This window comes from Pleurodeles waltl, chromosome 6 (assembly GCF_031143425.1).
Source record: "Pleurodeles waltl isolate 20211129_DDA chromosome 6, aPleWal1.hap1.20221129, whole genome shotgun sequence".
Taxonomy (NCBI): domain Eukaryota; kingdom Metazoa; phylum Chordata; class Amphibia; order Caudata; family Salamandridae; genus Pleurodeles; species Pleurodeles waltl.
The window spans coordinates 944,453,501-944,469,622 of record NC_090445.1 but is presented as its reverse complement, the minus strand read 5'-3'; the positions used below and the strand labels follow the sequence as shown (position 1 = coordinate 944,469,622).

The window sequence follows — 16,122 nt, the reverse complement described above, 5'->3', positions numbered from 1 at the left end:
GGCCACTCATAATGCAGGTCTTAGAAATCTCTCTTTGTAAGGATGCTGAAGGACATGAGCCTCACTTATGCCAACAGCCAGCGGCGTCTGTCCAAAATGTCCTTGCCTATGAACTCGAGAGTCACAAGATGCTACTGTGTAAAAAGTACACACTTTTTCAAAAGACGTTCATCATTGATCAGTTTGTAAACATTTTATTAAGCAGGTGCATTTCCCTAAAAATATTTGGCTTCAGCCAATCAATGGAAGACTACATCCAAATTTTGTATCACTCAGGGTTCGATGAGAAGGCCTAAATATCCTTGGGAGCTATCCAGGTTAGTGAATTTACGAGGCAACCAAAATGTGTTTTTACTGTAATTCTTTTACTATATTTCCTATTGTCTCACATCTTTTAAATATATACCCTTTGCTTACTTTTAAGCTGAGTAGTTTATTCTAAGCCATTGATGTGTTCAGCTTTAGTTTATTAATTGATTGTTATTCCTTTTGAACTGTTTCCCAATCTAGTTTAACGTATCTGTACTATCACCTTTGATTGAACTGTACCATGTATACTCTATCCATCATCCCTCTAACTAAAGGCTGAAAAACACACAACACAGGGACTGTAAAAGTCCTCCTCGGGTAAATATTATAAAAAGTGTTTCCCTGCTTAAGCACATCATATTTCTATTTTGGACTAAAAAATGTCTAATTTGCTCTAAAATCCCTCAAACCTTAACATCTGAAACATAGATATCTTCAATAGTCGATTAAACAAGTACACAAGCCTCGTATGGCATACATCACAGAATATAATAACTCAAATGGTATGGCTTGCATTACAAAAAGAAATCCACTACCAACATAAAACATGAAAATAATAATTTAAACATTTTAAACTTTCATGCAAACTCCATGTTATGCAATCTATGTCAAGCCAGTGCTGAGAGGTTAATAAACCAGAACATTTGGCTTTTGTTTCCTGAGAAAAAAACTCACCTTCCTTAGTTTTCTCATCAGTTTCCCATAGGATATGGAGATAACCAGTAATGGTAATATGAAACATGTTGTAAAGAACGTAATTATGTATGTGTGGTCATTGTATTTCCCCGAATACCTAGAATAAAATAAAATACATGTATATATTAGTAAAAAGTGTGAGCCATCACTTACTTCAGAGAACTCAATATTTTAGCTAAAATTTGAAAAACTGTGCATCCTGTTAAAACAGCATATGTCGGCAAGTGTGCAAATATTGTGTACAAATGTAAATACTTTTCTTGTAGAACTTTAGATGGTATGAAACTGATGTTTAGACAGATAATTAACCCTGTACCATGACTTCCTTGAAGGAGAAGCAGTGTTATTCAGTATGAGTGTTGTGTGGCCTTAAAATCGATCTCCTTGCAATACCACAATACGACATTAGTAACACAGTAACTTATCACACATGAAAGGAACCACACAGTGCTGCAAAAATAAAGGTACTTTATTATAGTAACATTGAACTAGAATACTATAGGCAATCCCCCCTTTCTGGAAGTAAGTGCACACAAAATATACACAGGTAAGTACTAAGGATTAGCATAAAAGCTTTAGCAATATCAAGGGCCCTCGGGGGGGGCAAACCATATGCTAAAATAGTGGAATGTGAGAATTGTCCCTCACCAGGGGATATGGAGTAGTTAGCCAAGGGCTGGGAGAGTATGGAACCCCAAGAGGTGAGTACCTAGAAGACCCCCAGCGACCAGGAGAGCAGAGGTAAGTTACCTGGCTGTCCCATAGGCTAACATAGGGAATTGGAATTGGAATTGGAACAATGCAAGAACAGGACCAGACCAGTGGAACCTAACAGTGGATTCCAGATAAGGAGGACCTGTAAAAGAAGGGGACAGAGTCCAGTCCACTCAGGAGTGTTCAGACGGGGCAGGAGGAAATGCTGACCCTTCTTTGGGTGAAGATCTGGGATGACAGTGAAGGGTGAAGCCCAGCTGTGGAGTCCAGGAGCTGCAGAGGAGTCCCTGAAGTTCCTTGATGGTCATTGGAATGCAGATGGGTCAGTGGTCAGGAGGAACACAAAAAAACGAAAGCTAATGCAAGTTAGAGATGATGAAGATTTGCAGGGTTGGAGAGGAGCAGCAGGGTTCTGCAGACTCTACCCTTGGAGGGGAGTCTGGACAGACCCTACGAAGGCAGGAGAGCCACAGAAGCAGTCAGAGCCCCCACAAGCAACCCACTGGCAGCATGCACACAGTATGTCGCAGTGAGGTCCTGGCAGCACACCTGAAGAGGAGACCCACGTCGCTGGAGCACAGAGAGGAGAGGATGGACAGCCATGGAAATGTCTCAGTGTTGCAATCTTGTTCAGTTCCGGTGAAGTCCAGGAGCAGTTCCCATGACCAGGAGCAGAAGAGATCATTGCAGAGGAGTCCTAGTGGAGTTTTGCATGCTGAACCAAGGGACCCACCTTCACTGGGGTCCCTAAATAGCCCAAAAAGGGGTTTGGTCACTTTGTAAGGTCACCACCTATCAACGGGAGTCACTGATGTCACCTGCCTAACTTGCCCACTCTGATGCTGCCAGGGGACTCTGCTCATCAAAGTTTCAAGACGGCAGAATCAAGTGGCCAACTGCAGGAGCTCTAGGCACCACCCCTGGGGTGGTGATGGACAAAGGAGTAGTCAATCCCCTTTCTTTTGTGCCGTTTCGTGCCAGAGCAGGGACCGTGGGTCCCTGGACTGGTGCAAACTGGATTATGCGAGGTGGGCACTAAATGTGCCCTTTAAAGCAAGCTGGTGGTGTGGGGAGGCTACTCTTCCCCATCCTTGTAACACCTATTTCCAAGGGAGAGGAGGTTGCACCCCTCTCCCACAGGAAATCCTTTGTTCTACCTTCCCCTGCTCAAGCTGGTCAAGCAGCAGGAGGGCAGAATTATGTCTGAGAGGCTGCAGCAGCATGGGCTGCTCGCAGACTTTGGAAGACTGGTAGGAGCAATAGTGGGGGTCCTCTAGGTAGTCACCAGTGTGCATGGAATCATGCCACCAATACTGGCATATTGGGGTATGATTCCAACATGTTTGATACCAAACATGCCTATGTTCGGGGTTACCACTATGTAGCTGGACCATAGGTAGTGACTTATGGCCAATACATAGCTCAAATGGTTTCCCCACAATTACGAAGTCCAGGAATTTGGAATTGGAGTTTGTAGGTGCACCTCTGCTCATGTTTGGGTGCCCACACACACAGGGACATGCACCCTGCCCTCTGGGTTAGGAGGGCCTACCATAGGAGTGACCTGTTGCAGAGACCAGCAGTGAAAGGGTGCATGCACCTTTTCATGCAAGCTGCAAATGGCAGGCCTGCAGACAAAGTTTGCATGGGCTCCCATGGGTGGCATAATACATGCTGTAGCCCATACAGACCCCTAGTGTATCAATACCCTGGGTACCTAAGCAATATATGCTAGGGACTTGCAGGGGTACACCAGTATGCCAATTGTGGGGCGCAAAATGTACCACGACAACCCCATTTAGAGGAGAGAGCACAATCGATGGGGTCCTGGTTAGCAAGATCCCAGTGAAAACAGTCTAAGCACACTGATAAGAGGTATAAATTGGGGGGAACTATGCCAAAAAGAGTGACTTTCCTACGGTGGGAATCAACATCAGTGGTCCATTGGACCACAAGACAGAATCGGGCAACAGGTTTATCCTGGTCTTGGTGGACCATGCCTCAAGCTACCCAGTGGCAATCCCTCTGAGGACTGGGACTGCACGTGAGGTGACCAGAACTCTGATGGGGATCTTCACCCGTGTAGGCTTCCCCAAAGAGATAGTGTCTGACTAAGCCACTAACCTCATGTCTGTATACATGAAGTCCATGTGGGATGTGTGTGGGGTAAATTATAAGTTCACCACCTTATCACCCTCAATCCAATGGTCTAATTGAAAGGTTCAACAAGACCTTGAAGGGCAGGATTGCAGGCCTACCTGTGGCCATGAGGCATAAGTGGGGTGTCCTGTTGCCATGTCTTCTCTTTGCCTACAGGGAGGTGCTACAGAAGGAGTATGACCACCCTGTCAGGGGCCCTCTAAGTATTGTCAAGGAGGGGTGGGTGAAAGCTCCCAGGAAACCCCCCAGGATGTGGTCAGCCATATGTTGGCCCTCCGGAACCAGATTCACTGCTTCTAGAAAAAGGCTAAGAGCAACTTCGAGGCCAGGCAGGAAGAAATTAAATGCTGGAATGACCTGAAGGCCTCTGTCGTAAAGTTTCAGCCCAGCTAAAAAGTAAGGATCATGGAGCCAGTAGGGCTCCAAGCTCTCCAGGACCGCTGTACTGGCACATATGAGATCAAGGAGCCTAAGGTGGAGGTCACTTAGTGGATCTCCAGACCCCTAGGAACCTCATAGGGGTGCTCCATTTTGCCCGCTTCCCCCCATTTTTCCAATCAAATTTTTGCTGATTTTACAACTCTGCACACTTTACCACTGTTGACAAGTGCTAAAATGCTTGTGCTCTCCCAACTAAACATGGTAACATTGGCCCCCTACCCATTTGGCATATTTAATTTACCTATAAGTCCCTAGAAAAGTGCACTAGATATGACCAGGAACTGTAAATTAAATGATACTACTGGACCTGTGGCACTGACCGTGTTACCAATATAAAAAGTCCCTTATCTATGTCTCAGGCCTGCCATTTCAAGATATGTGTGCAGTTCGGCTTGTCATTTAAAACTACTTGCCAAGCCTTAAATTCCTCTTATATTACAAATATGTCACCATTAAGGTAGGCTCTAGGTAGTCCATAGGGCAGGGTGCTATGCAAATAAAAGGCATGACATGTACTTGAACGTTTTACATGTCCTGGTAGTGAAAAACTCCCAAAGTCGTTTTTCACTACTTTGAAACATGCTTCTATCATAGGCTAGCATTGGAAAGTCCCTTATATACTTTTAAGTGCTAATTTCTGATCTGTTAGGAGGGGCATAGTTTGGTACGGTTGGAATGGTAATGTGAAATCCTGCTTACCGGTGAAGTTGCATTTAACATTGTATTTTAGAAATGCCACTTTTAGAAAGTGGGCATTTCTCTGCACTTACTGCACTCCCTGCCTTACCACCTATCTCCAATCCACATCTGGTCTGTGCTGGTTGACAGCTCCCCTTCTGCATTCCACCCAGGCAGTCATAAACACAGGACACTCAGCTGCATCTGCATTCATCTGCATACTGATAGTCTTCCTGGGAAGGAAAGGTGGAGGTGTTCTCACTTAAACTTCAAAGGCTAGTGGCCTGACCTCACACAAAGGACTGATAAGAGAGAGAGAAAATCTACTGCATCGGAAAATCAATGCAAAACCTGCAAGATTTGACACAGTGCCTGTTCCGTGGCTGAAAAATTGCCTCATCGCCGACTGGATTGATGCAGTGCCTGTTTCACCCTACCAGCGCATTTGGATTTTCCATGCATCATCCTTGGTCATCCAAATACTCTTGCACTGCAATAAGAAGTGATGACTGCATATTTGGAAATCTATACACCACCTTGCCAGCGAGATAAGAATTGATGCATCACCTCTGCTGCACCAGAAAAATCTGTGCATATCTTTATTTTTCAGCATATCACCTCCTAAGCGGCCCTCTATTTCTTTATTTTTGAGGCATCCCAGTTTTATTCGTGGTGTTCCACCTCCTTGTAAATATGGGCCCCTCCGATGCAGCTATATGCTTCAGAGGGGCGTGCAATGGGTGTTGCTGTGGGCATGCCACAGCAACACCCACTTCATTTTGACGATGCCTCACATTTACAAGATTTCATAAACCTGAGGCAGTGGCAAAATCTAAGGCCACCCCCAGGGTTGGCGTTAGCAAGGCACAACGAGGAGGAACACTTTTATTCCTTCTTGTTTTTTGCTTTTTCTATGCATGCTTTATTCTGCAGCATGCATAGAAAGAGCGAAATGCCAGAAGTTAGTGTTTATGTGCGGGAAGGTGTTCCTTCCTGCACATGAACAATTATTTGAAAATGACGCTTTGGCACTTCTGTGGGTGCTGCATTCTGCAGCATACAGAGAAGCGCAAAAGTGCCATTAGTAATTGTTTATGTGCGGGAAGGGATACCTTCCTGCACATAAACAATCACACGCTTCAATGCAGACATCTTGCACAATAGTGCAAGGATGCCTGCGTTGGCGCTAGCAGCTAAATTTAGTGCCAGTGCAGGGTACAACATAGGGGTGCACTGTATTCGCTTAAATAAGCCGCATCCCTGCGTTGTGAAAATGAGGGTCCGCGCCGCTGCCAATTTTGGTGCAGCGTCGTACTCAGTCATATTCCCATAAATATGGGCCTGAGTCTGCTTCTGATGCCTAAGACTAAACCTGAGAGTTTCCCCAAAGGCATCAGCTTTCAAAGCGTTCCATACAATTCCTGCAGGGGCTCTGTCCCTATTAAATTCCAAGAACTAAGTTATCAAAATATTCATTTGTTGGACGTAAGCAGGGTTGGTCAAAAGACCTCTCTTGAAGGACCAGCTCCTCCTGTTCCTTTTAAACCCCTCAAGGGAAAGTTCTAATAACAAAGGATTATGGTCAAACATAAAGCGTGGAAATAACTCTAATTATGGCCCCGTTAATAGCTATGGCAACAAAAGGAAATAATCTAAATGGGCTACAGAACCATGTGGGGCCAAATAAAGTGTAAAACCGGGCTCCGGTGCATTAAGCTTAGGTCAGGCATCCACCAGGCTGATCTCCTTCTCCAAACTACAGAGGGCTCTGAAAACCTGGGGTTTGTGACCAGTATTCCTGCCGAGATTAGGACCCGCAATCCCCCTTGAGGATTTCCTGACCCATTAAAATTCAGATCACCACGCACTACATAGGGAGCAGGCCAAACTAGGAGTTCCCCTGCTAAAGAAAGCTAACACATCGGGCCCATTTAATACTGGACAATACAGTGCACATAAGGTAAAACACCCCATGTTAAAACAACATTCTGTTATAGCCCATCTCCCATACTTGTCTGCTGCACAGCATGTAAATTCACACACCTTGGCATGAATAAGAATAGCACCCCCCCTAATTCTAGTGTTCTGCATGGTGCTAACCACAAGAGTCAAACTTGTAGTTTCTAGTAAATGCCTATTTGGTGAATCTATATGCATCTCCTGGAGACAGTAAATGTCTGCCCTCAGTGCTTTCAGGTCCTTGGATACTCTTCTTTTCCCAGAGTCATTCAACCCACATATATTAATAGAAGCTATACGCAACTTAGCCATGATCCCAGTACAGCCCAATGGCAGGGCAAAACCGGCCATAGATTTGATCAGATGGGTTCCATTCTTGCTGCGCGTGCATTCCCTCACAAAGGCCTTCTTCTTCCAACTACATACCCAATCTACATCCTGCTGCACTCAAATCTCTTCCCTCCTTTTATAGCTGTGACTAGATCCTCTTCCCGTCCTCAAGCATCAATTTTATCTGCATCCCCCTCTACCCTTGTCCCTACCACCGCAACCCAACCCTTTCCATCCCCCAACCCCTTCCCCCACTCCAACTCCCCATCTCCCCCACTACTTGAGACATCAGAACCCCCACAGCCTGAATGATGGCTCCTTTTTGTGCCGCTGTGGGTTCTTCCCCACCAACACCAGTGTAAAAAGCTATCATCTAATCTAATCATTAAGAGATTCTTATATAAGGAAGGAAATATTGGAGGGTTATGGATACATCTTTGCTTTTTCAGACATTTGATTTACCAAAAACATTTCATTAATTAAATATCCCCAATCAGAACCTAGATGTGTTCCATCAAGCTTCTGGCCTTGCCCCACCCAAACAGATAGCTGAGATACCTTAAATCATAGTATGCCCCTTTGAGAGTGAACCAATGCCACCCCCCTTCCGAACAGAGGCAAAAGTATAAACATATTGGCTTAGCCCCAGCACAACCAGACAGCGCCGACCAACAATCACCAAAGCCCTCTAGTTACTCCAACTTCTGTGGGGCAAAATCATTTAAATATTCTTTAGTCAGACTCTCAGATGAAAAAGCTCTGATTTTGTCCTTATACATAGTTTTCAGATGGGCAGGGACAATAGAAAGGCTTCTGGCCAGTTCTTGAAATGGTTTAATCATCTGTCTTAGCCTTCATCTGCGTTGCACCATAGCCTGGCAGAAATCAGGGGGCACAAAAAAACAAATGACCCTCAAAGCATCTCTGATCATCAGGGCCGGCATTTTCAAAAATAGCTTGTCTAAATAAAAAAATCCCCAAAAAGGTAAGAACTGTTCTTGGATCCTTCTTGTTTGTACTTTCAGCAGCGCTCTGTTTTTTCTGCATTAGTGGGAACCTGTGTACCCTCTGTACTTCTAATTCTCAGTCCAAGGACGAGAGCTCTAGAAAAGCATTTCTAAGGAGGCCAATAAAAAATGTCTGGATGTCATTGTCATCTGCCCCTTTCTTAATCCCAAGGAAGAGCAAGTTTTTCCGCCATTGGCGGTTCTCGAAATCTTCCAGCTTCAACATAATGTCAGAAAGTTATTTTCCTTGAGATTCAGCCTGCTCCTTCAGAAAACCCACTTCAGCTTTTATTGACAAAGCTCTCTTAAATCAAGATGAGCTTTTCTTCAACGTCTCCACAAGTTCATTGCCCCCTGAAGATGCTTTGAAGCCAACCCACCCCTCCGACACCTAGGTTTCTGTCTGAAGTTCTTGATATAATAATGTTGTGGCCGAGTAGTCCAACTTCAGGGCTGCCGCTTCCTGCAGTTTTTTATCCCTCACTGTCACTGGTGCCGATCTTACTTTCAGCCTTCTATGCTGTCTCCGCAGCTTCACTGTACCCCCAGGTGCCATAGACAAACTACTTCCACTTTCGAGGGATAGACTAACCTCTCTTCACTTACATTGGGGCTGCTGCTGGTGGACCCTGACCCATGAGTGAGGGAGTAAAATTCATCTCCTCCTTCTCGAGACAGATCTGAGCTTTTGCCACTCTTCCCTACATCTCCTTTGTTTCCAACTTTCGTGGGGCCCTTTCAGCTGGGAAGATTAGTTCCACTATCTTCATTCTACGCAACACTTGCGTCCAGTGGATTGCCCTGTCTGTCATTATGAGCAATGTATTTGTCTCCCCCTAACAATGTCAGATCCCCATCCTCTGTTAGTCAACCAGGTCACTAGGGCTGCAAGCAGACTCAGCCTTTTCCAGGCTACTTCCCAGGCTTGGTCCCTTAGACGGCTCTGATTCAGCCTCACTTGGCATCTGAGCCTCCCCCAAGCTTATTCCAGAGGGTTTGAGCTCTTCCAAGGCACCCCTCTCAACAGGGCTTTCAATGAGTAATTGAATACTCTCAGCGGATCCCCTACCTGACGCCACATCCTCTTCAAATACGCAGTCCCCACTTTTTCCAGGTGCTGAGGGGACCACTATTCCTTTCATACAGTCTACAGATCCTACAATGTGGGGGTTCAACACCCAGTGTGCACTAGTCTCTCCCCCAGCACGAACAAATTCTGTGAATGCTGGTTGCAGACCCTCACATTGCATATGTAATGCAGAGTCAATACTATGTGGGGTCCTAGAAGCAATATATCTACAAGGTTATTGTAATTAGAAGAGACTGCTTCAGACTGCCTACTTGCAGGGGCCCCACTAGTCCGCTTCTGTTTTTGGTGTGTTACACCAAACACCAACAGTCTTCCAGGTGCCACGTCATTTGTTTTGTCTCTAGTGCCTTGAGGGCTTTTTAGTACCATAATATCCCCAGGCACTTTGTCCCTCTCTGTGTAATCCGTTGTAGAGACGATACTCAGTCCTGCACCACAGGTTCTGCAAGAAAAAAAGCATGTCCTGATGCGAACCAAAACAAAACAAATGGCACCCGGGAGTTTCATCCAGCGTCGGCCTCCCGGGTAGTTAATCTTCCTCACCGGTGCATTGCCCCAGGTCTTGCGTCTCCCGGCGCAGCCCAGAGAGCGCATCCGATCGCCTCTCCTCTACCCCTTCCATCAGCCGCTATTGTGCTGCTTCACAGCGTCAGGCAAATGGTATTACGTGTTCGCTGGGGTTTTGTTAATGGCTGCAACCCCATTTCTTCTATCTCTGAGTGCTGTAGGGAAAGGGCACTAGAGATTTGCTCCACTAGAGCCAGGGCCAGCAACTGAAAACTAAACCTTGCAGTAAAAGAGAAATGATGGAGAAGCCTTAAATGAAGGAACAAAACATGTTGAAGTGAGTGTTAGGTGTCCGACTGATATGAGGCCCAAAGTTGAAGGTGGATACATGGTAACACGCAGATAATAATAGAGATTTAAATGTTTGAGATGCTGCTTCTTTGCCGTAAGAGAGGGGGATCAAATGGTTCTTTAGATTTTACCTGACCTTGAGAAAATGCCCCCCAAGTGTCTATATAAGGTGAAGAGTGTTCCAGAGTACTGCACCCTGAACATGTAGAGATGTTTACCTCATCTGTTTTTCTTACATGACCCACTTTAGAATCTTAATTGCCTTTGGGACCTATGATTAAAGGAATTTACCAATATTTCATATTGACTACCTGAAGGTGAGAGGACGATAGAGGAATCGGTCTACTGAAGCAATACCTGGCTATTTAAAAAATGCAAAGATCTTTAATATTCCCTGGAACCTAAATAATGTAGGACTCTCTGAGATACAAAGGTGAGTAGTTCCAAAGGTAAGGTCGCAGAACTGAGAACACCCATTCATCTTCCAACCTCAGGCTTGTGTGTAGAACAACTAGTTGGCCATGATAGATAGATAGCAGCACCTGTAGTTGGCAATTTTTCCTTGAAGAAGCTAGGAAGGAATTGGTGGAGCGGATATACTGAAGCAGATAAAATATGCCTAAATGTCGGCCCTATGTGGTATAAACAGAGGCAAGGCTGAGTATTATGCTAACTCAATTATTGAAGCCACAAATGGCACAAAAAAGGCCTTTGGTATCTTTCGAGATCTGTCAATCCCTAATTGCATTAAGCAGGCAGTCACACCGTCAAAGAAGCTCTGCAATGATCTTGCTGACTTCTTTGAGAAGATCAGCAAAATACTGGAGGACATTGGTGCTGCTATACAGACAACATCTACTAAAAGGAATACACCAGAAAACTTGGAGAGGGGTGCCAAATCATGAGATATCCACAGTGGTACTGAAGTACCAGCACCAGGTCCCAGTATGATTCAAAACAGAATAGACCTATTGGAGAGTCAGGGCAGTAGGTGTGATCTATTCAAACCCATTTTGGTGGAATGCTTCCAACTTATTGCAAGATCCATCATGGCCGGCTTTCCAATCAATCCCCTACCTCCTAGAGAGTAGAAAGAGTTGGAAATGATCTTCCCCTCCCAGCATTACCGTTATGCAATCATTCTTTGAAGTAGTAGTCGAACCACATGTATGGAAGAATGTGACAGTCACCCCCCTTTTAAGGAAACTCACAGCGGACCAATGAGTAATGAGCAAATATAGACCCATATCGCTCCTCCCTTTCCCTGTGAAAATAGTGGAGTTATATGTCAGTAGGAGTCTATCCCATAATGTGGACTCTCACTCTCTCCTTGAGAATGAATAATTAGGGTTTCGACCTGGGCATGACACTGAAAGAGCCCTACTCGTTGTCATGGATGAGTTGAGGATGAGGATTAATAGTGGTCTAACAGTTTTGGTTTTCCTTGACTTGTCGGCTGCCTTTGATATGGACAACCATGCTATCCTCTTGGCCAGACTAGACTCAATTGGAGTGGGGGGCTCACTACTGAAGTGGATGGAATATTTTCTGTTGGATCTGTATCAGGCTGTTTCCCTGCCCCAATGCTACTCCGAATTAAAAAGGTTGCAACAGGGAATTTCATAGGGCTCGACACAAAATTTAGGATGTGTCCACGTTGCGCTTTGGGGTGTTTCCTGTCGCCGGCGCTAGGCCTACCCACGCAAGTGAGGTATCATTTTTATCGGGAGACTTGGGGGAACGCTGGGTGGAAGGAAATTTGTAGCTCCTCTCAGATTCCAGAACTTTCTGCCACAGAAATGTGAGGAACATGTGTTTTTTTAGCCAAATTTTGAGGTTTGCAAAGGATTCTGGGTAACAGAACCTGGTCCGAGCCCCGCAAGTCACCCCTCCTTGGATTCCCCTAGGTCTCTAGTTTTCAGAAATGCACAGGTTTGGTAGGTTTCCCCAGGTGCCGGCTGAGCTAGAGGCCAAAGTCTACAGGTAGGCACTTCGCAAAAAACACCTCTGTTTTTTTCCAACATTTAGGATGTGTCCACGTTGCGCTTTGGGGGGTTTCCTGTCGCCGGCGCTAGGCCTACCCACGCAAGTGAGGTATCATTTTTATCGGGAGACTTGGGGGAACGCTGGGTGGAAGGAAATTTGTAGCTCCTCTCAGATTCCAGAACTTTCTGCCACAGAAATGTGAGGAACATGTGTTTTTTTAGCCAAATTTTGAGGTTTGCAAAGGATTCTGGGTAACAGAACCTGGTCCGAGCCCCACAAGTCACCCCTCCTTGGATTCCCCTAGGTCTCTAGTTTTCAGAAATGCACAGGTTTGGTAGGTTTCCCTAGGTGCCGGCTGAGCTAGAGGCCAAAATCTACGGGTAGGCACTTCGCAAAAAACACCTCTGTTTTCTCCCAAAATTTAGGATGTGTCCACGTTGCGCTTTGGGGTGTTTCCTGTCGCCGGCGCTAGGCCTACCCACGCAAGTGAGGTATCATTTTTATCGGGAGACTTGGGGGAACGCTGGGTGGAAGGAAATTTGTAGCTCCTCTCAGATTCCAGAACTTTCTGCCACAGAAATGTGAGGAACATGTGTTTTTTTAGCCACATTTTGAGGTTTGCAAAGGATTCTGGGTAACAGAACCTGGTCCGAGCCCCGCAAGTCACCCCTCCTTGGATTACCCTAGGTCTCTAGTTTTCAGAAATGCACAGGTTTGGTAGGTTTCCCTAGGTGCCGGCTGAGCTAGAGGCCAAAATCTACAGGTAGGCACTTCGCAAAAAACACCTCTGTTTTTTTCCAAAATTTAGGATGTGTCCACGTTGCGCTTTGGGGTGTTTCCTGTCGTCGGCGCTAGGCCTACCCACGCAAGTGAGGTATCATTTTTATCGGGAGACTTGGGGGAACGCTGGGTGGAAGGAAATTTGTAGCTCCTCTCAGATTCCAGAACTTTCTGCCACAGAAATGTGAGGAACATGTGTTTTTTTAGCCACATTTTGAGGTTTGCAAAGGATTCTGGGTAACAGAACCTGGTCCGAGCCCCGCAAGTCACCCCTCCTTGGATTCCCCTAGGTCTCTAGTTGTCAGAAATGCACAGGTTTCGTAGGTTTCCCTAGGTGCCGGCTGAGCTAGAGGCCAAAATCTACAGGTAGGCACTTCGCAAAAAACACCTCTGTTTTTTTCCAAAATTTAGGATGTGTCCACGTTGCGCTTTGGGGTGTTTCCTGTCGCCGGCGCTAGGCCTACCCACGCAAGTGAGGTATCATTTTTATCGGGAGACTTGGGGGAACGCTGGGTGGAAGGAAATTTGTAGCTCCTCTCAGATTCCAGAACTTTCTGCCACAGAAATGTGAGGAACATGTGTTTTTTTAGCCACATTTTGAGGTTTGCAAAGGATTCTGGGTAACAGAACCTGGTCCGAGCCCCGCAAATCACCCCTCCTTGGATTCCCCTAGGTCTCTAGTTTTCAGAAATGCACAGGTTTGGTAGGTTTCCCTAGGTGCCGGCTGAGCTAGAGGGCAAAATCTACAGGTAGGCACTTCGCAAAAAACACCTCTGTTTTTTTCCTAAATTTAGGATGTGTCCACGTTGCGCTTTGGGGTGTTTCCTGTCGCCGGCGCTAGGCCTACCCACGCAAGTGAGGTATCATTTTTATCGGGAGACGTGGGGGAACGCTGGGTGGAAGGAAATTTGTAGCTCCTCTCAGATTTCAGAACTTTCTGCCACAGAAATGTGAGGAACAAGTGTTTTTTTAGCCAAATTTTGAGGTTTGCAAAGGATTCTGGGTATCAGAACCTGGTCCGAGCCCCGCAAGTCACCCCTCCTTGGATTCCCCTAGGTCTCTAGTTTTCAGAAATGCACAGGTTTGGTAGGTTTCCCTAGGTGCCGGCTGAGCTAGAGGCCAAAATCTACAGGTAGGCACTTCGCAAAAAACACCTCTGTTTTTTTCCAAAATTTAGGATGTGTCCACGTTGCGCTTTGGGGTGTTTCCTGTCGCCGGCGCTAGGCCTACCCACGCAAGTGAGGTATCATTTTTATCGGGAGACTTGGGGGAACGCTGGGTGGAAGGAAATTTGTAGCTCCTCTCAGATTCCAGAACTTTCTGCCACAGAAATGTGAGGAACATGTGTTTTTTTAGCCAAATTTTGAGGTTTGCAAAGGATTCTGGGTAACAGAACCTGGTCCGAGCCCCGCAAGTCACCCCTCCTTGGATTCCCCTAGGTCTCTAGTTTTCAGAAATGCACAGGTTTGGTAGGTTTCCCTAGGTGCCGGCTGAGCTAGAGGCCAAAATCTACAGGTAGGCACTTCGCAAAAAACACCTCTGTTTTTTTCCAAAATTTAGGATGTGTCCACGTTGCGCTTTGGGGTGTTTCCTGTCGCCGGCGCTAGGCCTACCCACGCAAGTGAGGTATCATTTTTATCGGGAGACTTGGGGGAACGCTGGGTGGAAGGAAATTTGTAGCTCCTCTCAGATTCCAGAACTTTCTGCCACAAAAATGTGAGGAACATGTGTTTTTTTAGCCAAATTTTGAGGTTTGCAAAGGATTCTGGGTAACAGAACCTGGTCCGAGCCCCGCAAGTCACCCCTCCTTGGATTCCCCTAGGTCTCTAGTTTTCAGAAATGCACAGGTTTGGTAGGTTTCCCTAGGTGCCGGCTGAGCTAGAGGCCAAAATCTACAGGTAGGCACTTCGCAAAAAACACCTCTGTTTTCTCCCAAAATTTAGGATGTGTCCACGTTGCGCTTTGGGGTGTTTCCTGTCGCCGGCGCTAGGCCTACCCACGCAAGTGAGGTATCATTTTTATCGGGAGACTTAGGGGAACGCTGGGTGGAAGGAAATTTGTAGCTCCTCTCAGATTCCAGAACTTTCTGCCACAGAAATGTGAGGAACATGTGTTTTTTTAGCCACATTTTGAGGTTTGCAAAGGATTCTGGGTAACAGAACCTGGTCCGAGCCCCGCAAGTCACCCCTCCTTGGATTCCCCTAGGTCTCTAGTTTTCAGAAATGCACAGGTTTGGTAGGTTTCCCTAGGTGCCGGCTGAGCTAGAGGCCAAAATCTACAGGTAGGCACTTCGCAAAAAACACCTCTGTTTTTTTCCAAAATTTAGGATGTGTCCACGTTGCGCTTTGGGGTGTTTCCTGTCGCCGGCGCTAGGCCTACCCACGCAAGTGAGGTATCATTTTTATCGGGAGACTTGGGGGAACGCTGGGTGGAAGGAAATTTGTAGCTCCTCTCAGATTCCAGAACTTTCTGCCACAGAAATGTGAGGAACATGTGTTTTTTTAGCCACATTTTGAGGTTTGCAAAGGATTCTGGGTAACAGAACCTGGTCCGAGCCCCGCAAGTCACCCCTCCTTGGATTCCCCTAGGTCTCTAGTTTTCAGAAATGCACAGGTTTGGTAGGTTTCCCTAGGTGCCGGCTGAGCTAGAGGCCAAAATCTACAGGTAGGCACTTCGCAAAAAACACCTCTGTTTTTTTCCAAAATTTAGGATGTGTCCACGTTGCGCTTTGGGGTGTTTCCTGTCGCCGGCGCTAGGCCTACCCACGCAAGTGAGGTATCATTTTTATCGGGAGACTTGGGGGAACGCTGGGTGGAAGGAAATTTGTAGCTCCTCTCAGATTCCAGAACTTTCTGCCACAGAAATGTGAGGAACATGTGTTTTTTTAGCCACATTTTGAGGTTTGCAAAGGATTCTGGGTAACAGAACCTGGTCCGAGCCCCGCAAGTCACCCCTCCTTGGATTCCCCTAGGTCTCTAGTTTTCAGAAATGCACAGGTTTGGTAGGTTTCCCTAGGTGCCGGCTGAGCTAGAGGCCAAAATCTACAGGTAGGCACTTCGCAAAAAACACCTCTGTTTTTTTCCAAAATTTAGGATGTGTCCACGTTGCGCTTTG

General features: G+C 46.1%; 1 protein-coding gene across 2 annotated transcripts in view; it reads right to left on the bottom strand.

The window, feature by feature from the left end:
* Positions 1-16,122, bottom strand: part of LOC138300419 (vertebrate ancient opsin-like) — a 566,835-nt gene that overhangs the window by 130,937 nt on the left and 419,776 nt on the right. For both annotated transcript variants that reach the window (XM_069239767.1, XM_069239765.1), the window contains exon 3: positions 985-1,102. In XM_069239767.1, coding sequence (XP_069095868.1) covers positions 985-1,102 — 118 coding nt within the window. The remainder of the gene's footprint in view (positions 1-984; positions 1,103-16,122) is intronic.